The 26,421-nt window shown below is 42.2% G+C and overlaps 1 protein-coding gene and 2 pseudogenes across 2 annotated transcripts; 1 reads left to right on the forward strand and 2 right to left on the reverse strand.

Moving 5' to 3' along the window:
- Positions 1-1,217: 1,217 nt before the first annotated feature.
- Positions 1,218-11,909, reverse strand: LOC110042157 (uncharacterized). 2 transcript variants are annotated; one of them, XM_089295239.1, is made up of 6 exons: positions 11,299-11,909; positions 4,520-4,795; positions 3,920-4,168; positions 3,402-3,509; positions 2,208-2,374; positions 1,218-1,884 (listed from the first exon to the last, which is right to left on the reverse strand). In XM_089295239.1, the coding sequence occupies exons 1-6, from the start codon at positions 11,498-11,500 to the stop codon at positions 1,534-1,536; spliced, it is 1,353 nt and encodes a 450-aa protein (XP_089151365.1). In that variant the 5' UTR covers positions 11,501-11,909; the 3' UTR covers positions 1,218-1,533. The 2 variants fall into 2 exon arrangements, with proteins under 2 accessions (XP_089151365.1, XP_089151364.1); XM_089295238.1 differs by having other exon boundaries at positions 3,393-3,509.
- Positions 11,910-12,166: 257 nt separating this feature from the next.
- On the reverse strand, positions 12,167-26,183 carry LOC149108418 (uncharacterized; annotated as a pseudogene).
- LOC149108419 (uncharacterized) lies at positions 15,003-20,470 on the forward strand (annotated as a pseudogene).
- Positions 26,184-26,421: the final 238 nt, after the last annotated feature.

Consider the following 26,421-nt stretch of genomic DNA (forward strand, 5'->3'; position numbering starts at 1 on the left):
TAAACTGGTGATGAGTTAGGTTGTTTTCTAGAACTTATAATTCTGGCTCCAATCCAGACCATTGCCCAGTCTCCAATGTGTTTAAAAATAGAGTAGAAGTCTACAAGTCTTTGGCCTGCGCATAACGCTCGCGCTACGTTTTCTTGAAACTTCACGCGGAAGTTTCCTCAGCGCGCTTTCGACGCGCTGGTTTTTGAATCACGCGTACTAACGTTAGTATTTCAACTGATGAAGGCTCAAGCACCAGCCGAAACGTCTTGAGCAAAACATAGAACTTGCAATGGCAGAAGTGATTAAGCAATAGCGGTAAAAATTAGTGATGTCAGCTTTCTCTTGTTTCTAAATCAGAGTTCAAAGCTAAAAACAACCGCCCAAATTTAGCTAACAAAAGGCGATTATGGCCTCTGACTGTTCCGGTTTTAGTCAAAAGGCGTTCGACAATGATTGTGCAATATTTGTTATCGTTCACTCGGCGTTCGCCTTCTCTATATTTCTTCCCTTTTCTCCAAGCGTAGCTTGCTATCCTCACATCGCTCCATTCAACCCACTGGTTTACATATCTCGATGATTGATCCATGTTTGGTTACGAGTGTTACGACTACTTCGTAGCTCGCTTGATTTGCTTTTGACGGACTATAGCGCGCCGTCGGGGTCAACGAGTCTAGAAAACACTTTGTAACACTTTGTAAACATTTCACTCTTGACAGTCATGATTGTTGTGTACAGCTAACTTTAGAATGGTCATTTTTATGTTCTGGTTTCGTCCAATGCAGAAGATTTCTTTCAAAAATTTAACTGTGCAGAAGATTTTGGTTTCAGCTCAATTCTCAAAATGACATTGACCGGCAATGCGGTCGTCTTCTTTGTGAGTTTTAAATTCATATTCTAAATGTTCAAGGCGTCACGTAGTGAAAAAAAAAAATTAATGACCGCCGGAGTGGTCACGTAATGCAATTCTAGAAAGTACTCGATCGACCTAGCTGTCGCGCTTACAGCAGTTCCGCACTTCGCGTAACAGCTTAACCTTGTGTTTAGGCAAGGGAGCGCAGGACTTTTTTTCATAACGAATAACTGCGAAAAAGGTTTCAAAACAGGTCATGAATTTGCTGAGAAAGAAACCTGTTCCTGGTTACAGCTCGACACGAAGACATTCTTATAAGAGGGAGCGAAATTTTCCATAGTAACCTGGTAAAACAGGAAACGGGACATACCGTGGGTCCAGTCACGCAGTTATTAATAGAAATGATATGTCATGAAATGTGCTTACTCTAGTTATAAAGTCTCTTATAAAGGCTTACAGTGGTTCCGCACAACGCGTTACATCTCAAGCCTGTTGTTTAGGCAAGAAAGTACGGGTCAAAGGAAAAGAACTTGTGTTTTTTCCAATAAGGACTCTTACCGATTCGAATGTTCTGCAAATTGTAAACCACAGGACGTAGTTGAAACTATTAAAAAAGATATTTTAAAAAGATGTAACAACGTTCTCATTTATGTTATAAACCTCTTTTTTAAATTTCTAAGCTAAAGATCTCTTCAAATTGATATCGACCTTTTCCATGAATCATGTCTATACTTGTCAAGCTCGGATCGATGTTCTAACTCGGAAACAGAACGTATTCTCTTCGACATTTGTCTTTGCAGTCTTGGTTTTCTACAAACTTCTTGAATTAAATGAGCTCTGATGGTCGATTTTTTTTGTCGTTCAAAAAAGCAGTGGCCACAAGCCCACCAAAAGTTTTTATCAGTGGACTTTTTTCTCCTGGCTTTCTTCCGACGATCCCCGACCAGCATAGATCGCTTTGCCACCAGCTTCAACAAAGCAGGAAGCTCAGGCTGTTCAACAACATAACGGATCCTCGGCTCCTGACTGTAGTATGATGCGACCTGAAAAACGGAACCAGACGATTTACGTTTAGAAATTGATCCCATCAACGCCTTCGATAAACCTACGTGTATTAATATTAAAAAACAAATGTTTTCAGAACTGTCCATTACATATCGACACCTTTCCTATTACTCATTCCGTTTGGAATTTTTAGTCCGACATTCAAGCAAGGTTAAAGTTTCATGATAACTATCTGTTTTGATAGGTTAGAATGTACACCCCTTGAATATCGTTAAGAGCCAGTAAATTGTAAACCTAGCCTGGAACCTTTAGCCAGCTTCTAGCTCTCCATTATATAATAATATCTGACCAATCTGCTTACCAGATGTCTGTCTAATACTGTGTTTGGCTGCAGTATTAATCTCTCTTCTTCCAAAGAATCTTCCCTTGAAACGTCGTCTATTCCATCAAGGTTGACGAGTGATAGATCCTGACTCACCTCGTTGCAAACAATATCATCTGTCATTATGGTAGTGTCTTGCAGCTTAGCTGAATTAAAGCAGATAAAGCATCAGTGTTTTTCAGTAGGTACTGTGATCATTTCAACAATTCAGCTATAACGGGCTGAGTGCATTTGTTTCCTGCGACTATCAAAACAATTTATGACCCTTCAGTGAAAAAAAAAATATAACTACAGTGGAACCCCGTTAATCCAGTCACCAACGGGCCACAGAAATCTGGCTGTTTTAACGGGGTGGCCGTATTAAAGGGGTTCTTTAATTGAGAAAATAACTGACCGAGCTTTTATTCGGACCAGAATAAAGTGGCCATAATAACGAGGTGACCGTATTAAAAGGGCTAGGTCACGTTATTTTAGGTAATTTTGTTTAATTTTGTTAACTATGAGCTCTAAGCGTCAAATTGGCAGAGCAGGAGTCTTTCATTTGCAAAATCACGGCCACCTAACAACTGAGAATGTGATTCCAGCTGTGTAAACGACATGTTGATATAAACTGATATAAATGTGAAAAAAGGTGGGCCGACGTTTTTCAAATTTACTCAATATACAACCCATTTTAATCCTCTCCAGTTTTATCCATTCATGTCCCGTCTTGGCTTTCCTGTGTTTTGCTTGAGATCTTCTACCGTTTTTGTGATATTTTAGTTAATTCTATGACCATTTGATCAGTGCTGAAATTGCCTAAAATTGCGTGACCTAGGCCCCTTAACTTGGTGGCCGTAAGGCGGGGTTCCACTGCATGTACACGAGCTGCAATATCTATTATTTATGGTGGTTATATTTCTTACGTCTTGTGAAAGTGATCAAAGCACAAATTGCTCTTGCATGGTTAAGGAAGTTAAAAAAAGAGACTGAAAAGTCATCAAAGAAGTTTGAACTGTCTAGCCTGCTATGGGAAACTGAATCACTTTATTATCCAATTTGGCTTTCATAATGTCTTAAGCTCATTGTCTTCATGGTCAGTCTCAAGTAGTCACGATGCTAGTGCAGGTAAAGATACAACAATGAGGAAGCATCATTCGAGAAAATCTATTTTTGTTATTATACCCTTCTTACTCTCTCTACTTTCTTGGAGTGTGGTCACACCAGTGTTCGTAATGGTTTGGCTTTCTGGAACGGTGATCTTACAACTAAGATTTTGCGCTTTGCCAACACTTGGATAATCTGTGATAAGAACAAAGAAAAAAAATGATTTGGATCATTACTGTTGAAATGTATCATAGTTATACGCATTTTTATTTGTCGAAAAGTTGCAAACGCGGTAATGATGATTGTACGATTCAGTCGACAAAACCATGAATAAACCTTGATATTTCTGCCGCGTACTTAATTGTGCACACTAGTATCAGTCAGATATCTTAGAATATTTATCCAATAGCATATGTTACTATCAATTTATCACGACTGCCTTTCTCTTAGTAGCTACGCTTCTCACTGTCTCTGCTGTTGTAGACAGCGAGCAGCCTAGCAGTGTGCTGTTAACACAATGGCGACCGCTTTTTTGCGCTTTCGTAGTGCCTTTGAGAAAGGGAAAGAGAAAGAGCTGTTAATTGACCAGGTAATAGTCCAGTCACCTTCACTTCCTCTCTTGTAATTGGCTTTAGTCGTAACTCGAAATGGTCTGGATGTAGCACTGGCTGTCAATCCCGAGATCAACTCTATTGTAAAGGTCAGTTCCCATTTATTTCGCTCTGCGATGTCAGCCTTCTCCAACCAGTAGAAGTGATCCCCACCTTTTTTCTTGTAAACCGAACCAAGATCGACACAAATGACTCGTCGGTTCGTCTCGCTTTGCGAAGTGCTTACTTCTAGCTCAACAGAACCTGTCAGAAGTGTCAAGCCAAAATGATACACTGATGAAACTACCTGCGTACATAGAGCTTGTTTGGGTGTAGACTAAACTCATTTCAAGAGGTTTAAATCTTTTTTAGATCTCTCTATATTGAAAATTCCTTTATTTCAGTATATGGTACACGCTTTAGATACACGAAAGAAAACGAAGCCCCGACAGCTGCGATCCTTCGAAAGTAGTGATAGACCTGTAAAAGACTACTAAGTCCCAAAGTCCCGAGGTTAGTTATTTTTGGTAGAGTACGGTATAGCTTTTAAACATATTGAACGCAAAAAGAGGAACCCTAGTGTGGGTCACATCATGCTAATATCACATTGCTTACCACTAGTGTCGTGCGTTCTTATGGCAGCTCTTGCACACCTCTGTACATGTACGTAGACGTTAGTGATTTCCACAGATGCCCGGACCACAACAGTCACCACAGGATTTTCAAGTCGATATTCTAAGCCGGCAGCTACTTTCTTAGTTTTCTTGTCATAGACATCTTTAAGGTCAATAATCTGGACCTCTACATTTACCTCCAGATCCTTGTTTAGGGGCTCAGGATTCGTGGGTATTGTAGCCTCATGAAGCTGCCGTCGTTTTTCACCAGAGGCACCTAATAGATGCAAAAGTCCTCATAAAATTCTAGTATTTTTGAGCACTTGGTGACCCAACATTAATTTAGCTGGGTAGTTGGTGTTTAAATGAAAAAAGTGACTCTTAAATTGCAGTCTCCATTCCCTGTTCACTTATGAAACAAGTTAGAACACCTTTTGCCCCTCTCCTCCTTTCCTTTCCTTTATATTACTCGTTATACAAGAGGCTGTCTCTGGTAGAAACAGCTTACCATACTGTATATAATAAGGCCTTTGCAGCTAGGCTATCACGTGATCTACTTCTCATAAAATTATAGGCCCATAATAGAAACATTTTTTAGCAAAACACTTTGTCACGTGACCCCAGCTGACTGGTTACCAGTTTTTTTTTTCAGTTTTACAATTTGTTATCACTCAGTTTTCCTACGTCATTGACAGTTGTTATAACAGGCTGACAGCTTAATAAGAGATCATTTAACAATGTAATTCTGCAGCTCTCGTTTATTACGCAACATTATCATATTTTCCAGCTGATTTCAAACTTGGACATACCATATAATCTCAATGTTTTGACATTTAGTCCCCAGTGAAAAGAATATTTGTTCAGAAATTCCAAGCGACTCTAAATAATGTTTTTCAAGTTTTCTTTGTAGTGGGCGAATTCTCCTAGCCATACTACAAAAGTCTTGACTCACGGGCAAGGTTGTTCAAAACACTAGCTACCCGGCGGTCAAAAATTCATAGAAAATCAATTTCAACAAAAATTATTGTCATTATTTGAAACATCCCGAGAGTATTTGAGTATTTTGATCTTTGGTCATAAACACCAAGCGATTTTATTCAATGATTTGTGTTTGCAAGTTGTCCGACGAACTTTGTGTGACCCACGGGCACGGTTTTTCCAAAAAAGCTGTAGATACCCGGCAGTCAGAAATTCTTTCCGTTTTTCCACCGAAATGTCCATTCGAAACTACTGAGAACGCTCGATCTCTGTGTAGAAATACAATGGTTTTCCGATCTGCATTGACAGACCATAACATTGGGAAAGTCCGCTACAGGTGAGTGACGGCAGATCTACTATTCTACTGTATTCTAAGAACTGAATGAATTGTTCCGCAGAAATTCTATAATAATTTCAGACTGCCAGGTATCTAGGTTTTTGGAAACATTGCTCGGCTACCGGGTAAAAACAAATAAAAGAATCAGGAAACTTTTTAACAGAAAGAGTTACGCTTAGATATTTACTATTCAAGTTGCTTCGTCGAGTATCCTCTTTATCCATGCAATTGCATGTTGTTTGCCTCATCTTCAAAGTTCTGCTTACGACGATTCTTTGACTTTTCAACATCCGAGATGTTCGTCTCAACATCATGATTTTTTTAGTCTGTGTTTTCGTAGTTTGAACTCGTAAATAGCTCCTTTGTTATCTCGTGAGATCGAGCATGAACTTTGCTTATCTTGCAGGCTTTCAAGCAATATAATTCGCAGGCCAACCCGTTCCGAAAACGATCGAAATATTCTTCTGAGTCTTTCCCAAACTTTCTTCGCAAAACACGGCGTTCACACTGTTGTAGCTGTCCCAAGCAAAGTTCTGCTTACTACGATTCTTTGATTTTTCAACATCCGAGATGTTCGTCTCAACATCATGACTTTTTTTGTCTGTGTTTTCGTAGTTTGAACTCGTAAATAGCTCCTTTGTTATCTCGTGAGATCGAGCATGAACTTTGCTTATCCTGCAGGCTTTCAAGCAATATAATTCGCGGGCCAACCCATTCCGAAAACGATCGACATATTCTTCGAGTCTTTCCCAAACTTTCTTCGCAAAACACGGCGTTCACATTGTTGTAGCTGCCCCAAGCTCATCCCCAGTTTCCTGGCACTACGCGAGGAACGCCTGGGACCATGACCCCCCATTTGGCTTGCATGTTTTGACTCGGGCTTTTCTAATTACAATTAATTACGATTAATAACATATCCTGCTGATCTGCTCTCCCTCTAAGAAGCTGACCCGTCCAAATCTAGACTCTGTTGGTTTACGTGTGAATACATTTGAAATATATTCTTTACTGATAAAGAAAACTGGAATTTTATACTATCTTTAAGGACGAATTTAGACTTTGCAAGAACGTTGAATGAAAGTAAAGAGTAAGTGAAATTTCGAATAGGTCATCACAGACTAATGATTGAAAGTGGTAGATATGTTTAAACTTTGTTTCCTGAAAATACTCTGCCCTACCTGATTTACGCAACAATTAATCATCATTTTAGACTGATGGAACTTAATTGTTGTACCCCTTTATTTGTTAAATTATTCTTATTTCATCTTGTCAAGTTGCACTCCCTCTACAATCGAGTGAAGTCTTGTTTATGCAGATAAAACTACTCGTTGCTGTTCACGAATTGGGTGTCTCTTAATTTTACGTTATAAGCTTAAAAAGAAACACTGCATGAATAGTGCGTTTTTTGTATCTGTTTGTAATTGGAAAGTTTTGGCTGTTTGTGATCTATAAGGATACTTGAAGGTTACAAGAGGCTTGAGTTTCATTACAACCAATGTAAGCCAAGATATGCTTTAAAAGGAACTCACTTATACTGAATGAGTAGTACGTTTCTTGTATCTGCTTGTCATTGGAAATTGCTGGCAGTTTGTGATCTGGAAGGATACTTGAGGGTTACAAGGGGCTTGAGTTTCATTACAACCAATCTAAGACCAGATATGTTCAGATGATTTTAATTGATCAGCTCATTATATCTAGAACTGAATGCAATCAGTTCAACTCTTGCTTTCAGCAGTTTATATATTCTGGTCAAAAATGTTTCCATTTATAGTCAGTTGACAACACAACTGGGCTAGATTGGCTTCATTTGTCATCTTCCTGACAAATTTTGAAAGACTAGCTTGCCTATTATTAGAATTAGTTAAATCATAACCTTCAATTTGCCTGCAGTAAGATGGAAATCACTTTTAAAGTGGTAATTTAAACCAGTTTTGACACCAGTTTTGAACTGGTGTAGTAACATCATGAAAAGTGAGAGGTAAAGCAGTGCTCTTTGTATTAAGAACTCACAACGTAACCAGCTCCCAGTTGGTTTGTGTCTGCTTGTCGTTGGAAATTGCTGGCGGTTTGTGATCTGAAGGGATACTCGAGGATTACAGGGGGCTTCGGTTTCATTACAACGAGTGTAACGCCAGATATGTTGAAATGATTTCAATTGATCAGCTCATTGTATCAAAAAATGCAATCAGTTTAACTCTTGCTTTCAGTAGTTTATACATTCTGGTCAAAATTGTTTCCATTAGTCAGCTAACAACACAACTGGGTTAGATTGGCTACATTTGTCATCTTCCTTACAAAGTTTGAAAGACTAGCTTAGCTATTACTTGTAAAATTAGTTAAATCATAAACTTCAATTAGCCTGTAGTAATCTGGAAATCAGATTTAGAGCCGGTGGTAATTTCAAACCAGTAGTGACACCAGTTTTAAACTAGTATAGTAAAATCATGAAAAGTGAGAGGTGAAGTACTGTTATTTTCTTATATTCACTTACATTCTTCACCATCTACGAGTGTATTACCAACTCACATCGTGACCAGCTCCCAGTTGGCTTGATAGCTCAGTTGGTGGAGCACTGCACCAGTGCAGCGCATAAATCATGTCTTCGAATGTCTGAATTTTTTTCAGGCTTAGATTCCACAACTGCTCAAAATGTGTAGTCATGTATAACTGACATGATCCTTCATGACTGCATACTGTTCTGATTATAAGGTCTCATACATGCTTTAGGTAGTTAGCCTTAGTACTCATAAACTGAAAGAGGGTAGAGAAAAGCCTGGGTATTTTATGTAATGCGCAGGACTAAATCAATGTTCATACCCTTTTTGTCAAAACCATCAAATAATTTTCTTGTCTGATACTTAGAACTATAGCCTTTTCAAAACAATGTGAATCTTTTGAAATTAAAATTCGACAGGAAATTGAGTAATTTTCATGAAAGAAACTGTGTGGTTCATGATCAACCTTCTGCCGGAATATGTATTAAACAGGGAGAATCATTGACATCAAGGACAACAACTGCTTACCAATAACCCTCAACGATGTAAAAGTACAGGAAAGGGGTTCATTCATATGATTGCTAAGTTAGAAGTGAATCCAAACCAAGAATAAAATACAATCTGCCGGTGCACAGTTACAAGTTATCACGAAAGGAAACAACTTTTAAGTTGTTAAAAGAAGGCACAGCTTACAGCTATGGGTCGTACAATTTTATAACACAATCGTCTCTTTACTTTTTATGAAGTACGTGCGATGTGTATAATGGAATTATGGTTAAAATTTCGAACGTTGAAAAATAGTAGAAACATGCGATAGAATTCCGTAATCAAGTTTACTGTACTCGCTATATTTCCCGTTAGTTAAAACACTCCACTTCTCGGTAACTATGCACAGAAAGGAACAATAGGGATTGCGTTCAGACAATTATCGATGAAGCTAAATGTAACTACTGAAGAGAAGACGAAAGCTACCTCTTCCGAGAGTAACAAGGCATCGAAAAAGTAGATATCGTAAAGCTTGCGCAGTCACTGAGAGAAAAACCGACCACCAGACTTGATGTCTATTGAAATAAAGCTGTGTGTTGTAGACAGTAGGAGACATCGTGCTCTTCCTAATGCGGGCATTATAAATAAATGGAACATTTCATTTAATGGAGCTCATTGGAAATTGAGTCTAAGAGGGTGACAAACGCGAGCTAAAACAATAAATTTCACCCTGAATTAAGGTAATGCTAAAGGAACGGCAAGAAATAATCTAAAATAAATACCACTTAGCAAAAATAAAAGCATCCTCTACCACAAATGCGTGGCAGGGTTTCCAAACGGAAGTGAGATTTATAGATGCAAACTAAAATATCATAGACAAATGCTCTTCAAGCAGCTAAAACAGAAGTAAATTGAAAGCTAGTTAAACTAGGTTATTCTGTAGAAACCTTAAAACCTATGAATACGGCGAACCTGCCAGGCCTAAAGCATACAGTTCTGTAGCAGAGCTCGTTAATATCGAGCATCCCGCGTTGATGGAAAGACATCTCGGCGTAAAATCCCAGAACAGTCAAAGCGTTATAAACCAAGTATAGCTGTATGTATGTATAAATTGGTGACGAGTTCGTAAGATAAGTACCCAATCCGAGAATCATGAATATGACGACTGCGAGTCTACAACAACTGAGATAACTCTTGGGCTGACCCTGACTCTACTGTGCCTACTCACTGTGCCCCAATATAAACATGATGTGGCAGAAAAACTATTTCTGTCGTACTGATTTACTGTGATAGGTCTCATTTTTTTTCCAAAGATAAGAATGTTAAATAAAACTGTTTGCTTGAAAGTTGTCAGAGCGGGGGCCTGTGAAGAACACCGGAAAGTCTTAGGCACGTTATGGTCATTAGCTTTGTAAGCCGCCAGTGTAGATTACAACTGATGTACATTGGCATTTGAATTTACTTCCAAGCAGAACGTAACTGAGGAAACTCCTGAACAATAAACTGACAAGGTTAACCGGGGTTTAAGTCAAGAAAGACCCAGCTTGTGATGCGAAACCGGCTGAGAGGACACATTGCAAAACATATTATTTGCCTTGCTTGGGCGAATCTCTTGTCAGTATTTAGAGGGTGGATGATTTAAGAGCAAGGCAAACTAAATATCAATCATTATCGTTGATTTTCATTCTTGAGACAAAGTCTAGGTTTTTGCCATCGACAAAACGAACTACAGCAAGGCATGTTATAATACCGCGCTATCAAACTCTTCATAAATGCGCATCATGCTTCAATGATGACTGAACGCTCGTGGCTTGAGGAAAGTAAACTTCCCTTCACCATTTCCGTGGGCTGCAGTATTACATCTTATAACAACTCAGTCATTCTTTTAGCTGTGCATTATCGAGTTATTATGTCCTTGGGAAGTGAGCTTAAAGAGCACTCAAGAAGTTAGCGTTGCTCTTGGCTATACGCCTCGAGCAACTCTTGCGCTTTTTTAATGCCCTGTAAACTTCCCGAGTGAGAGCATCATAACTCGCTGATCTTCGCACTTTTTTACAAATAATAATTCGAACTCCACTGACGTAAACGTTCAGTCCGATCGTCGCGAATTGCTTCCAGATTCCGGATTTGGTTTTGTAAACTGGTTATTGGTCTCAAGGAAATAACAAACTTATGCTTTATGTTTATGATTCTGACTCAGGGTTAATATGAAACACGCTGATCAAGTTAAAGTGAATCCTATCAGTCACACACACGACTTCAAACAGAATAGGTCACTGCCAAAGTACGGTGGATGGCAATATAGACCTTCGAATAATTTGTCTGATGCGCGCGCTGATGCAAGGTTTCTTCAAAGTCGCTTGTAACTTGCATTTTGTACTAGACTGCAAATGTAAGAGGTTAATCCTGCGCCGATTATACGTTGTGTCTCACGCTGGCCTATCAGGTAAAATGACAATCAGTAAAACTTGCAAAACGCCTTACCTGTGAAGTTCCACTCATGATCAGTTGAGGGTTCCCTTGAACGATCGTTCGTCCACACGTGCATCGGTGCGCTCAACTGTTCCGCCCCTGCCTCACTAAAAAGCTGCGTTTCTCCGTGAAAAGGTCGTGTGCATCTTAACTCCGACTGAATTAACTCGTCAATGTCATTTAGAGTTTCTTCCCAATCCGAGTCAAACTGCATGGAGCTAGTTTGGAAAGCCAGATCCTGTGAGTTGTTGTGAGACCTGTGAGACGGCGTTTCCAGGATGTACTAATTATGCAGATCAAGTGTTTGGTCGATTAATTGTGCGACTTTCTGAGAAGAATTCATTCCTAGCGCGTTTGTTCAGCGGCTCGTGGTCGGTTGCTGGGGTAGTAGTGACCCTCCCCGGTGAGTTTTGTTTCGGAAGCTACCGTGGCCCTTAATGTACGATCAGAAGTCTCTATCTTGCGCCGGAGCAGCTATCGTAAACAACTACATCTGTTAGATAGCAAGGCTGTAACTCAAATGGGAATTGAAAAATAGTTTTGTTCCTAGTCAATCTTCTGTGACATCCTCCGTACTCGACTGGATACGTGAGGTCTACAAAGTTCACATACTGTTGCCACCTACTCGCCTCGCAGATGGATTCCAAAGACCGTGAATTTTAAGTTCTTTTCCTTTTAAGTGGGGCATTTAGGAACCTAGTGACACTTGGGACCTTACGATCTTTTATTACAATTATTTTTTTGATTTTGATTTTAAATTTTTGACTTCTTATGAACAATATGTTTTCGCGTGACTACAAACCGCCAATGAAAGCGTGCCAGATTACAAAGGATGTCAAATATTTCAATTCAACACGTTCGAACGATGTAAATAAGTTGATTTTAGGATGAAAGTTGTTATGTAATGATTCAGGTTGTTTTCTAGAACCTATAATTCTGGCTCCAATCCAGACCAGTCTCCAAGTTCACCAAGAAATCCTGACTTAAAGTAAAGTAAAGTTGAGCCATATAATTTTCACTCTAATTAATGAAGAAAAAAATTACAGCTTGCAGCTAGAGCTTGTAATGGCAGAAGTGATTAAGCAATAGTGTTAAAAATTAATGTCAGCTTCCTCTTGTTCCTAAATCAAAGCGTAAAAAGCTACAAATTACCGCACAAATTCAGCTCCCAAAAGGCGGTTATGGCCCGGGCGGAAATATCAGCCAAACTGACTGTTCCGGTTTTAGTCAAAAGGCGTTCGACAGTGATTGTGCAATAGTTATTATCGTTCACTCGGCGATCGCTTTCTCTATATTTCTTCGATTTTTAGTCTCCAAGCGTAAAGTTGTTATCCCTGCATCGTTCCATTCAACCCACTGGTTTATATATCTCGATGCTTGATCCATGCATGGTGAGTCTTACGACTGCTTCGCAGCTCGCGTGACTTGCTTTTGACGGACTACAGGAGGCCTTCAAGGGTCAAAGAGTCTAGAAAACACTTTGTAAACATTTCACTGTTAACGGTCATGATTGTTGTGTACAGCTAACTTTAGAACAGTTATTTTTACGTTGTAGTTTTGCCAGTGCAGAAGATTTAGGTTTCAGCTCATAGAGTACCTTGAGTTACGAGCATTTCGTATGAAAACTCAGAATGACATTGATCGGCCATGCGGTCGTCCTCTGGGTATTAATACATATTCTAAATGTTCAAGGCGTAACGTAGTCAAACAAATTTTAAATGAGCGAATGGTCGCGTAATGCAAAATTCTAGAAAGTACTCGATCGACCTGGCTATCGCGCTTACAGTAGTTCCGCACAACGCCCTACATCATGTGTTAAGGCAAGAAAGTGCATTACTTTTTTACACGACGAATAGCTACAAAAAAGGCTTTCAAAATACGCCTTAAATTTGTTGAGAAAGAAACCTGTTGTTTGTTACAACTCGACGCGGAAGACAGTCTCGTAAGAAGGTGTTATCTTCTGTGTCGTGTTTCCATGGTAACCTAGTGACACAGGAAACGGGACATACACGTGGATTCAGTCGAGCAGTTATTATAGGGATGAAATGTCATGAAGTGTGCTTACTCAAGTTCTAAAGTCTCTCATAAAACGCCAAGTTTAACTTGATCCACGTTTAACTAACGAGCGTAAACACAATACAGGGGGCTTGCATGGACTATCAATCATTACAAGAAAATTTCGAAAATTTCGGTTGGAAGTATCTTATGCTTGCCCGCAAGGGTAATTTTCAAAATTAACGGAAATGCTTGAGAGGCACGTCCTCCAAAAGGTCCCTCAGGAAAACAGGCCGAATATTCTTACTTTTCTGTCGACTTTAGACGTAAAATATTCTTGTGTACATTTCGCGTAGATTACAGAGTCGTCGTCGTCCGCGGCGGCGGCGTTGGCTCGTGTCCGAGCATAAATGTACAGAGTACATTGCGTGTACAGTACCTTACAGTATTTCAGTTAAATAAAACGGATGTGACTAGGAATTGAATTATCAAACAGAACTGTATGGTATCTGTATCGTGTTACGCTGAGCTCGCTGACTAGTACTGTAGTTAAAGTTATGATTCAAGGATCTAAGAGAGAAACGAGTTTATCATTTGATATTAACTCTCAGTTTGTGCATGGGTGGGTTTCAATGCCTCGGGGGTTCCAGTCGAATTCACGTTACCTCTCAACCAGAAAACCCTTCTGTCATAGTTGGCCATTTGGGGGGTCACCCTTCTTATGCATAACCAGTGTTTTGCAATATTTTACGCGATATTAACTCAAGGTTGGCATACAAACCGCCGTCAATCCAACGATGTCGATTTTGAGTTATCGTTCATTCAATTCTTCAAAAACGCAGGAACTTGCTGAATTACAAAAATGTGAGAGTGGGCTGTGTTGATGGGCGGTGGTTAGATAAAAATGTCGACCCGTGCTGATGTCTTGCCGATATCTTCGTTCCATAAAACCTAGGTATAGTAATCCCATTACATGCAGCGTTCCTGTGTGTGATGGTGAATAAGCCTGTAGTCAATTGAAAAACCAAATGTAAAATAATCAATCAATCAATCAATCAATCAATCAGTCAATCAATCAGTCAATCCGTCCGTCATACAGTCAGTCAATCAATCAAGAAGAAACGCTGGCAAGCTTTCTCACCTACACCTTATACAACTTAGCTGTTGCCTCCGCAGGGTTTTGGCTAGGATGCATCTTTGGAGTCCCCGCGTGAATAAAAAGTTAAATGATTTTGATATCTACGCAGCCCAACTGTTTCACTATAAAACAAAGACCAAGTCCTTCTTTGAAGTTTTATACAAATGTTTATTGTACTTTATTTGGATGCATCGGCGCAAATACAATAAGCACATGTATGATACTACCCAAACGTAGCAACGCTCCGAAAGTAGCTATAGCGTAGGAAAAGTCAGCTAAATCCGTAACAGCAAAGAATATGCGAATAACTCTAATAATCACATTTCAACTTGGGAAACTCGAGAGTACAGTCTCATTAACATACGTGTGTCCCCTTGAATCAGTCTGCGAAAGCATTGTAGCTCCGTTTTCAATGTTTCACAGCTAGATGTACATCATCTCAACGAGTTTGTACATGTTTTCTATTTCCGCTGGGATTTCTTTAACCTTAACTCCGATCACTAGACACACAAAACACTGAATCAAATTGACATCATCCAGCTTAGATGCCTTCTTTTCCTTCATTGACATACCTAACAGCGCCAGTACCGGTCAGCGGTACTAGGACTCAGCATGCGTTTTATCTGTTGTTCGTAGCGTGGCGTCCGCCATATTGTTACTGTTACTCGGCTGTTAGTTTTATCCCAGTTTGATTAAAAGCCTTACACGAGCCGGTCGTGCCTTGGTTCTTGCCTTATCTTCTTAACTGGCGTGGTGGCAACGTTCGGTTCAACCCAAGCCGCATTTTCGCCGTAGAAAGCCTCTTTTCTGCCTCGACCGCGTGAGCCAAAACAGTGCATCCTTCGCTGTGACAACACGTCCGGAGTTCTACATCGTGTGTTATGGCGTCTACTCACCGCGCACCGAAGCAGTGGTGCCTCTCCAAGGTGGAAACAATCAATAGCTTTGAAAACTGGAAGCAAAATCTACTGTACACACTATCCTTAGACAGCAACTTCGCCCCCTTCCTCGCGGATGGTTTTACATGGTTGAAAAAGACCAAAGCCCAACCGCTTCGAGGACTCGAAAACGATGGCGAAACTGTACCACTCTCTCGACGCTTAACCGCTCGTCAAAAAACCAACTTCCTCGAGCTGATGCTGGGACAAATCGCCAATTACTGCCCTATTATTTCGCGTAGCACGCTGGTAAAAAACTCCAGCTCTCTTGAGTTCATCTGGCAAGCTATTCGACAACACTTTGGTTTCCAGGTCACCGGCGCACAACTTATCGACTTTTCTGACATACACCTTGCGGCAGATGAGCGCCCTGAGGACCTGTACCAACGCCTCATGGCCTTTGTGGAGGATTCCTTGCTGCGTGCAAATGGCTTAACCCACCATGGTGAACATGTTTCAGAGGATGAGGAACTTACTCCCACTCTCGAAAACTTCGTCGTCCTTACCTGGCTACGACTCATTCACCCCAGCCTTCCTCGATTGGTCAAGCAGCGCTACGGCACGGAGTTGAGATCTCGCACCGTCGCCTCAATTAAGCCAGAAATCTCACAAGCCCTTACCTCTCTCCTTGAGTAAATCCGCACCTCCGATGACGCTAGGATCCTGCGTGCAGCTGTAGCTGACGATTTTCGTAGCCCCCGTCCGGGTGGCAGGAGTAACTCTAAGTTCCGCACCAGACAACCTCGTCAGGACAAGGTCTGCCCCTTATGCAAGCAAGCCGGTCGCTCTAACACAAACCACATCCTCAGTCAGTGTACCTTCCTCCCTGACAATGAAAGGCGCTTCATGGTAAAAGCGAGACAGATCGTTGGCATCCTCGACAACGAACCAGACACGGACTGCGACCTCGACCCTGATCCTCCAGTTCCTGATCCCACTTTGCCTACCCCAGATGTCGTAGCCTACCGTGTACAGACCCGTCAGTCTCCTTATATGGATGTCTATCATGCTCACCGTTTTGTCCGCGTCACCATTGACAGCGGCGCCACTGGAAATATGATCCGTCACTCTACCGCAAAACACCTCGGATGTCCTGTTATATCAAGTGCCCAGTCCGTCCAGCAGGCTGATGGCTCTTCTCAACTTCGGGTGGTCGGTGAGATACGAACAACCTTCACCCGCGACAACACAGACTTTACGTTCGAAGGTCTTGTCGTAGAGGATCTTGATGTTGAAGTACTCGCCGGGACCCCCTTTATGGATGATGATGTTGCTGTGCGTCCCGCTAAGAGAGAGGTGCTCCTTGGCAATGGGTCTGTCTACACGTATGGGTTCAAGTCTCCACCCAGCCCCCTCCCAACTGTTCGTAGGGCTTTTGTTCTCCGTGCTCCTACTCCTTCCAAGACTGTTTGGCCCGGAGAATTCTTGGAAGTACAGCTGCCAGACGATACTCCTCCTGATTCAGAGTATGCACTTGAGCCTCGTACTGATGCACCAAGTTCACATAAACTCAAGCCATCCCAGTTGTGGCCGCAGCCTAGTGTCGTTTCAAGTGTTGCGCGGGCCATACGCATTCCAAACCTGTCAACCGAGCCTCGCACACTTAAGCGTCACGAACACTTCTGCCAAGTCACTCCTGTCTTCGAACCAAAAGAGGATCCAGGCCCGTCTCCTGCTCAGCGTCCTTTACCACCCTCTAATTCCAGTCACTCCGCATCCGTTCAGGTAGACCCAGACAGCATCCTACCTCAGGCCATCAGGGCCAATTTCCAATCCCTGCTTAGAGAGTACGACTCCGTATTTGACCCCCAGTTCCCTGGTTACAATGGATCCGCAGGCCCTTACCAAGTACAGGTCAACATGGGCCCTGTTGAGCCACCACAGCGGAAAGGTCGCCTCCCCCAATATGCACGAGATAAACTCGTCGAGCTCCAAGAGAAGTTTGACCACCTAAAGCAACTCGGAGTCTTCCGTCGCCCCGAAGATGTTGGTATCACTGTTGAATACCTAAATCCTTCTTTCCTGGTAAAGAAGCCCAATGGCGGCTCTCGTCTCGTCACTGCTTTCGCTGACGTAGGCAGATACAGTAAGCCTCAACCATCTTTGCTGCCTGATGTTGACTCCACCCTACGACTCATCGCCCAGTGGTCACACATCATTGTCACCGACCTAACAAGTGCCTTTTATCAAATCCCTTTGGCCAAAGAGTCCATGAAGTACTGCGGCGTTCCCACTCCTTTTAAAGGAGTACGAGTCTACGTTCGTTCCGCTATGGGCACGCCCGGTTCGGAAACCGCCCTGGAAGAGGTTATGTCCCGCGTCCTAGGCCCCTTACTACAAGATGGATCCGTGGCCAAAATTGCGGATGATCTATACTGTGGTGGCAACACACCCCAAGAGCTATTATGCAACTGGAAGAAGGTCCTACAAGCCCTACACAAGTGTAACCTGCGTTTGTCTGCCCACAAGACCATCATCAGTCCCAAGAGCACCACTATTCTTGGCTGGATCTGGACTGTTGGCTCTCTCTCCGCCAGTCCCCACCGCCTAAACACCCTCGCCATGTACCCTGAGCCAAGCACTGTTGGTCGATTGAGATCCTTCATTGGGGCATACAAGGTCCTCTCCCGCGTCATCCCAAGGTGCTCGCGTTTCCTCACTCCCTTGGATGCTGTAACGGCCGGTCGTCCTTCCCAGGAATCCATAAACTGGACCGATGATCTGCGTTTGTCTGCCCACAAGATTCCGTAGTGCTCAGAATGCCCTTTGATCTGCGCTCACAATCAAGTTACCCAGACCTGAGGACCAGCTATGGATTGTAACTGACGGAGCTGTCAGGGACCCAGGAATAGGTGCTACCCTCTACGTGACGCGCGGAGACAAGTTACATGTTTCCGGTTTCTTCAGTGCTAAGTTGCGGGGGTCCCAGACAACGTGGCTTCCATGCGAGGTAGAAGCCCTCTCCCTTGCGGCTGCTACTAAGCACTTCAGCCCGTATCTTATTTAGTCGTCCAAGAAGGCCTGCATCCTCACTGACAGTAAGCCCTGCGTTCAAGCGTACGAGAAGCTCTGCCGTGGGGAGTTCTCTGCCAGCCCTCGTGTATCCACTTTCTTATCTGTCGTAAGCCGCTACCAGGCTTCTGTAAGGCACGTCTCAGGCGCTGATATCCTCCCGTCAGACTTTGCAAGCCGAAACGCCGCCTCCTGTGAAAACGAGACCTGTCAGGTGTGTTTTTTCATCACTCGAACTAGCGACTCTGTTGTCCGAGCCGTGTCTGTTCAAGATATCCTCCAAGGGAGCGTCCGCCTTCCCTTCACCAGCCGGCCCGCCCGGTTGGCTGTTCAGTCTGAATGCCCAGACCTGCGCCGGACACACGCTCACATTGTCCAGGGTACGAGACCTCCCAAGAAACTGACTAACATCAAGGACGTCAAACGGTATTTACAAGTTGCGTCAATTGCAAATGATGGCCTCCTTGTTGTGCAGCGTCATGAACCGTTGTCACCGTCCAGGGAGTGCATTATCGTCCCCCGCCAAGCCTTGGATGGCCTTTTGACCGCTCTTCACATTCAGCTTAGCCACCCGTCCTGCCACCAGTTGAAGATGGTCGTCAAACGCTATCTTTTCGCCCTCGATCTGGACAAGGCAGTCTCTCGTGTCTCTGATGGATGCCACTCCTGTGCGGCACTCCGAAACTCTCCACCAGTCCACCTCGCCACCACCTGACGCTATTGGTCGGTCCTTCGCAGCAGACGTCATCAAGCGCTCTCGCCAGCTTATCTTTGTCCTCCGCGAGACTGTGACCTCTTACTCTTCCAGTTTATTGCTTGAAGATGAGCGTCACCAAACGTTACGCAATGCCATCGTCAAACTCTGCTTGGAAATGCGCCCTATGGATGGTCCACCCGCTGTGATCCGTACTGACCCTGCACCTGGCTTTAAGGCCCTAGTCAACGACCCACTCTTAGAGAAGCACAGAATTACAATTGAGCTTGGCCAGGCCAAAAATCCCAACAAGAACCCCATAGCTGAGAGAGCTGTCCAGGAGTTGGAAACAGAACTATTACGTCAGGAGCCTCTTGGTGGTGCTGTCTCTCCCCTCACTCTCGCCATAGCGACCTCTGCCTTGAACTCTCGTATCCGTTCACGTGGCCTATCCTCACGAGAAATGTGGACACAGCGGGACCAGTTTTCAAACAAGCAGTTACCCCTTGCCGACGACCATTTAATTACCCTCCAGCACAAGCAGCGCCTCTCCAACCACCCCCACAGTGAGCGCTCTAAGGCCTCTGTGCAGCAAAGGCGCCCTACTCCCCAGATTGATGTTGGTGACCTAGTGTATCTCTATTCCGACCTGAACAAGTCTCGAGCCCGCGACCGCTACCTTGTTGTAGCCATAGAACCACCTTTCTGTGACATCAAAAAGTTCATTGGATCCCAATTACGCAGCTCATCATACCATGTCAAACTATCAGAGTGCTTCAAGGTCCCATCTGACTTGGCCGACCCCTTACGTGTTCCCCACACACGTCGCAGTAACGACTCAGACGATGAAGACGAACCTGGTACCACATCGTGCCCTCCACCCTCTCTGCCTGACATCCCTGATGCCATCTCTTCTTCAGCGCATCAGCTATCTGACAGCTCTCACTGTGTTACACTACAAGCCTGTGCCTTTCCTGTTGACCATACCATGGTTGACGCAGCTACACAGCCGCCATGCCCTGATGACACCCCATTAGAAAACGCAGTCATGTCAGCTGACCCTCCCACTCCTGACCTACGGAGATCCTCACGTGCCCGCCATCCTCCTACGCGTTTTGTAGATTATGTCACTGAACTCTGACTTTCCCTTGCATATAAGTTAGCGTCAAGTAAATTCCACTATGTTCTCGGTTCCTGTTATGTGGCATACTATGCCCCTTTTTACTTTATGTATTTACTGCGTTGAAAAGACTTATGAAACAAGAAGAAAGAAGTCACGCCAGTACCGGTCAGCGGTACTAGGACTCAGCATGCGTTTTATCTGTTGTTCGTAGCGTGGCGTCCGCCATATTGTTACTGTTACTCGGCTGTTAGTTTTATCCCAGTTTGATTAAAAGCCTTACACGAGCCGGTCGTGCCTTGGTTCTTGCCTTATCTTCTTAACTGGCGCAGTATGCTGGTTTTGCCAAGGACTACACTTGGTGGCAGGTGGGATTCTGGGATGGCTGTGCCGGGATTGTTTAGGTCGACAGTGGCATAAATTCGTTCACCCGCTCGGACAGAACCCAAGCACTTCACCTTCATTACTCCAATGACACAAACAACGTCTGTAAGATCTAGAATGCAACCAATTTGAAGGTAAAAACCAATGCATGGTTGAGAACGATGCCAGGGAAATAAAACAAGGATAGATCGCGTCGTCTTACACGACCCAGAAACACAATAGTCGCAAAATAGCGCATTTTGTGTACTTTCCTTTTCTTGTCAAATGTCTCATTTGTAAATTAGAGTGACACAACAATACAATGATCAGAAAAAGAAAGAGAAGGAGTGAAGGAATACCTTTGAGGATAAAAAGCATGCAAGCACAAATGACACGCAGGGATGTTTGCCAAATGGAAATTTGGATGTTTGCCAAATGGAAATTTTGAGCATGTGGACGGAGGGAGTTAGTCAAACTTTGTTTTTTTTTTTATGTATATGGTTATATCCTCTCTTTGGTGCACACCATGCTTTTGCAAATTTTTTTTTTATTTGCTCGAACAATTACAACAATTACAGTTTAACTTACACTACAGTTACAAAAAACAGCCTATGGAGTACGTATCTACGCATGACAATCTACACATTACATACAACCAACTTACAGTAAGCTACTTACAGAAAAAAGGACTTCAACTTACAGCTTTGGGTTACATTGACATGCAAAATGACAGACACTAAAGAAAATAATACAAGTACACTAATTACAAGACAATAATTATTATTAAAAAACAATGGAAAGGTTACACTTGTTGATGTACGCTACCTGGAGTACAGTATAATTAAAAATTACAATATTCGCTTAACGGAATTTAGCACAGATTTCTACATTAGTTTAAAATTACATTTGTTTATAGGGTGATGCAGTGCTGGTTATCAGGATCTAGCTATTCAATTTCCGCTATTTTCGATTTACCATTAAATATTTAGTTTTTGTTTGAATTCCCAAGTGGGAATTTTTTTTCCATCATTTTACAGTCGTAGATATACTTTTTCATTAGCGTTATGAAAATTCCGAATTTCCACCTCAATAGATTTTGTAATCCTACGGGTAGTATAAAATCATTGACAAGGATCTTCTGCTTAATCATATTAAATTGGGATTTCTGTTCGTTGTTGAACCATATCACCATTTCGTAGTAAAAGTTCTCGGTGACAGAGCAAGCCAGGAATGTGTGTTTGAGGGAATCTGGACTTTTGCAAAAGAAAAAAAGAAAAGAAAAAAATAAAAAAATATAAAAAAAAAAAAATAAATAAATAAATTCTCCGGTTTAAGTTTGTATCTTTTAAGTTCCTTTTTGGTTCCTAGTATCCTATGAAGTAGTTTGAAAGAGAAATGTCTTAATTTATTGTCTGCCGACATCTTTGTGATGTTCTGAAATAAGCTATTCCATTTGTCGGTGAAGGGGGGTAATGTTTGGACCATGATTGAACTGACGTTGGTTGTGTCTCCCACTTCACTTGAAAGAGTGAGTAATAATCCTTGCACCGCATTTTAGACGAACGGATGGTTTTTCCTTCGGTCAGCTGGTATACATCAGCTTCTTCTGTGATCGTTTCTAGAGATTTCTTAATAGTCATAGCTTTTAATTTAAGACTTTTGAGAATTGCAGAGAGAATTTGGCAATAATAGATGAAATTGACTTCAATGTGGTACTTGGTCTTGAATTCTTCACAAGATATATATCTGCCGGTATTCTTCAGAAGATCTTGTACAAAATATACCCCACGTTCGCTCCAGGTTTTCCAATACAAAGATTTTTCTTCGATAGTGATATATTGGTCTCGTAATTCACTAAAGAAATCTAGAAGTTCTAAGTAAAAGGGGAAATATTGCTGTCTAATTTTTTTGTGTTATAGTTGCATTTCAAGAGAAACGGTAATCCTCCATTGAGCTATGCATTGGGAATTGCTTTCCAAGCATCATTGGATTCACTTAGTAACCTGCCTATCCACCTTGATCAGATTATTCGCTCTCTATTTCTTTGGGTGATAGTTGGTTCGGGCTTCGTCCTCGGCGTCAACTATCACGCGATAAAAATTTCAAGGTCATAATCTAATTGTTGCATAGATAGTGAGTAGCGTTGCCAATAAGAACGGCATTCGTGATACTAGTAGCTTTATACTAATGGTTGGCGGATAGTGTACTGAGAAAACTTTACTAAACAGACAATGCGCGCGGACAAATTATGAACCAAACCATTTTCATCCATGCGCGGTGTGGCTTCTAGGTATATGCCGATCGGCTAATGTCGCCTACCATGACAGCCTCTTTTCCATTCATGATTTCTAGCAGCTGAATGCTTACGGTCCCATTGTCATCCTTGAAAAAGCCAACAACATCTCCTTCGTCAAAGCCCTCAAATACATCGGGATCTCTGCGTTTAATGTAATATTCAATATCACCCTTCTTGGCGCATGCATTAGGAACCACGAACGATAAATGTTCGATGTGTGCACGTTTGGCTTCCAGATGTTCAACTACGCGGAGGTTTTGGAATTCAGCAGATGCTAAGGAGGACATACAAGAGATAGTCAGACTCGAATATGCAAGTGAATATATGAAAGATATAAACTATAGCCTACATTTAGCGTGAAAACATTCTCGGATATTTATTCACTTATAGGGGTAAAATGGGAACAAGGATTTATCATTTTTTTCTGAGAAAATGTAAATAAGGTCCTAACAAACTTGACGTTGTCTTGGTTCTTTTCCATGACAAAGTTTGACTTAGTTCCTTCGATGAGGGCTACAAAATCAACAGGAGGACCTTCCAATGTAGGACCTTCCTGTAGGACCTTCCTGTAGGACCTTCCTGTGTAGCCCTGTGTAGCCGTGTATAGTCCAGTGAACTATAATCATGCTTGCACGCGTGGATCAAGAATTGAAACACACATAGCGAATGGAAATCTGCGTAGCAGTGGCTCATAAACCCACCAGCCATTCGTTGTTTATGTGCAGTCCTCTCTGACTTGAATCTGTGCGAACGTCCGCCTCTTATCAAGAACGGCTTACTGTTAAACTCCTCAATGTCCTCTTCCTCTCCATTGGAAAACAATAGCTGAACCAGGAGTTGATAAATATTCCTCTTCTTCATATGTACTCCAGCCAGTTGATACACCGGAGCGACAGGGCCGTTACGGACAGAGTTGAGGTCAATTGAGAAGAATATGCTGTGTTAAAATCGCACACAAAGACAAAATGAATATCAGGCATTTAAATGCCATTAATTTTCTGTTGTTAATTTGACCGAAAACTTAAAGAGGCTCGAAGACGTTCTTTTGCCTCAGGGTGTTGGCTTTTAAGCTACATCATAATGGTTTCATATGACCATAGTTTTATTTAATTTATTCCTGGTTTCTTAGCAGCAGAGGTCGCATAGGAAAGATTGTGTATTCTTTTTTCTCAAAATAAAATCTTACAAAGCACGCACGTACCTTTCCAAGTAATGAATGAATGAAAGACTTTATTAGTGTCAATAGTATTTAGCTTAAAAACAAAACTAATTGGGGACATCATTTACATAATAATAACAAACAAAAGCTAGAGTATAAATGATATTCCGAGAATATTGATTGCTGTTGTCGAAATTCAGACAACAATTGACAAAACTAGAAGGTATATTTCGGTAAGAAGTATACCATCATCAGACTAGGGTATGCATACAAGATAGCTCTTAAATACGGTGTTAATAACAATGAAGAGACGAAACAAAAAGTAATACTCATGAGAAAACGCAAAGTTCTCAACAGGAACAGACCTTGTCTAGATCTTGCTTACCATACTTGGCTGCCAGTTCCACTGGCCCGTTTCTATCTCTGTGAAGATTCGCAGCTTCTCTCTCTCGGAATACCCACACTCTTTATCCTCAGGATCTGACTCACTTGTGAACGCGCTTCCATTTCCACCCTCTATCAAGTATACGTGACCGTTTCCGTTGGCATGTACACGTCTTTTTTTCAAACACTGCTTTCTTTTCAAGGTTACAAAGCGCACTTCGGTTCCCCTGTTAAGCCTCGATCGATCTTGGTTTAAAAGCAAGGTAAGATAACCTTGAGTTTCAAGGCCCGATACGCTAAGGAGGGACACCTTTTCTCACACTGGTGAGCATTTTAAAAGTATGTTACGCATCACTTAAGTAGTACCTGAGGGACAGGGTGCGGCTCTGAGCCCATTATGTTTGGGTGCTGCCTCCCAGTCAATCGTTTTCGGGTCACGTGGTCCGAGGCAAAAAGTGCTCCTCCGGGCCGGCCGTTTGTCTTGGATACGACACCGAAATCAATTGACAGTGAAGAGTTGGGAGAAAGTCATACAGTAACTTAGCAAGTTTGGGTGTAGAATGGCAAACAGTATGTCCTATCGACACACGTTTATTTGACAGTCTGGAAGGGATCAACTGATAAGTGGCAAACAGCAAGTACAGGGCAAGGTGAACGAACTGAAGTGGGCCGTGTACATCCGCCCTCTCCCTGATTTTTTTGGGGCTAGAGGCGGATATACACAAGCTAGAGCTAAAGGGAAGTGCAAGCAATAACGCAGAACAGAAGCTATTGGTCAGACGCCGGAACGGCCAATTTCCCGTTTTGGCGCGGAAATAAAGAAAATAAAATTACTTGAGACAGACAGCAAGAAAGGGTGGCTAATAATTGTAGCTTCCTTTCTCGATCGTCTTATCTGTCTATTACCACAACACCAGGAACCAATTCAGTCAAGAAGACATTGAATTGAGCGGCGTAAGAATGAATAAATGGACTTATTCCAATCATTCCGCTGTAGGGAACAGAAAACGGAGTAATGGCATCACTTCACTTGCTTATCCTCTCTGCTTGTCCAAAAACAGAAAGAGGGATCTTCCCTCAGAGTTCAAATTTAAGCAAAGCACTGTCGCGATACTTTTAGTCTAAAAGCGAGTGAGATGAATTCCGGGTGGAAACTATCGTTGAATGTTTTCCTTTGGGTGACCGCACAGCTCAAGCAGAATTCTCCATTTAATTTCACGAGCGGTTCGCAACAGTCGATGAAGAATCGCTTAGAAACAGGAAGAGGAATCTTCTCTCAGAGATCAAGTTTTAACAAAGCACTGTTGCGATACTTTTTGTCTTAGTGAATGAGATTACTTCCGAGTGGAAACTATCCTTGAAGGTTTCCCTTTGGGTGACCGCACGACGCAAGCGGAACTCTCCATTCTCACAAGCTGTTGGTCGCAATAGACGATGACGAATCGCTACCTTTCAAGAGCTTTCTAACCCTGCGTCCAGTCTTTGCACAGAGACAAGTTTTAACCTCAAAATTAGCGCCTGTATGCGACATGATACACAATGTATAAGCTGAGTATGACAGTCAATACGAGACTAAACGTGACCTATCTCACTACGAACTCAGCGTGAATCCAATGGGCAATAAATTATTTCGTTAGACCCAGTGATTAATATTGCAACATACATTTCTACCTAGCCTTCTTCATTCCTTAACCAGTTAGAAACATAGGCAACTTAAAACTGAGGTACACTTACCATGAACATACTCTCCGTTTGGCACGAACTGCTCAAATAGGTCAAATGGATCTTGTTCACTCATCACTATTTGTAACGGCAGACTGGCTTAGTTTCAATGTCTTTAGTAACTAGTTTATACTGCAGGGGCAAGCGGCAACAGTCAAAGTTCCTTGCAATAACAACTTCAATATGTAATGTTTTATAAGGAAGACTGAACTGTATGAGGCGTTGGCTGACGCAGTGTTTTTTTCCCTTGCCTACGCAGAAACGAGGCTGTTATTTGGCTTACCCATAATGCAGTTAATGCAACCTCGATATTG

Source organism: Orbicella faveolata, unplaced genomic scaffold (genome assembly GCF_042242905.1).
Source record: "Orbicella faveolata isolate gen_17 unplaced genomic scaffold, um_ofav_v1 contig_26, whole genome shotgun sequence".
Taxonomy (NCBI): domain Eukaryota; kingdom Metazoa; phylum Cnidaria; class Anthozoa; order Scleractinia; family Merulinidae; genus Orbicella; species Orbicella faveolata.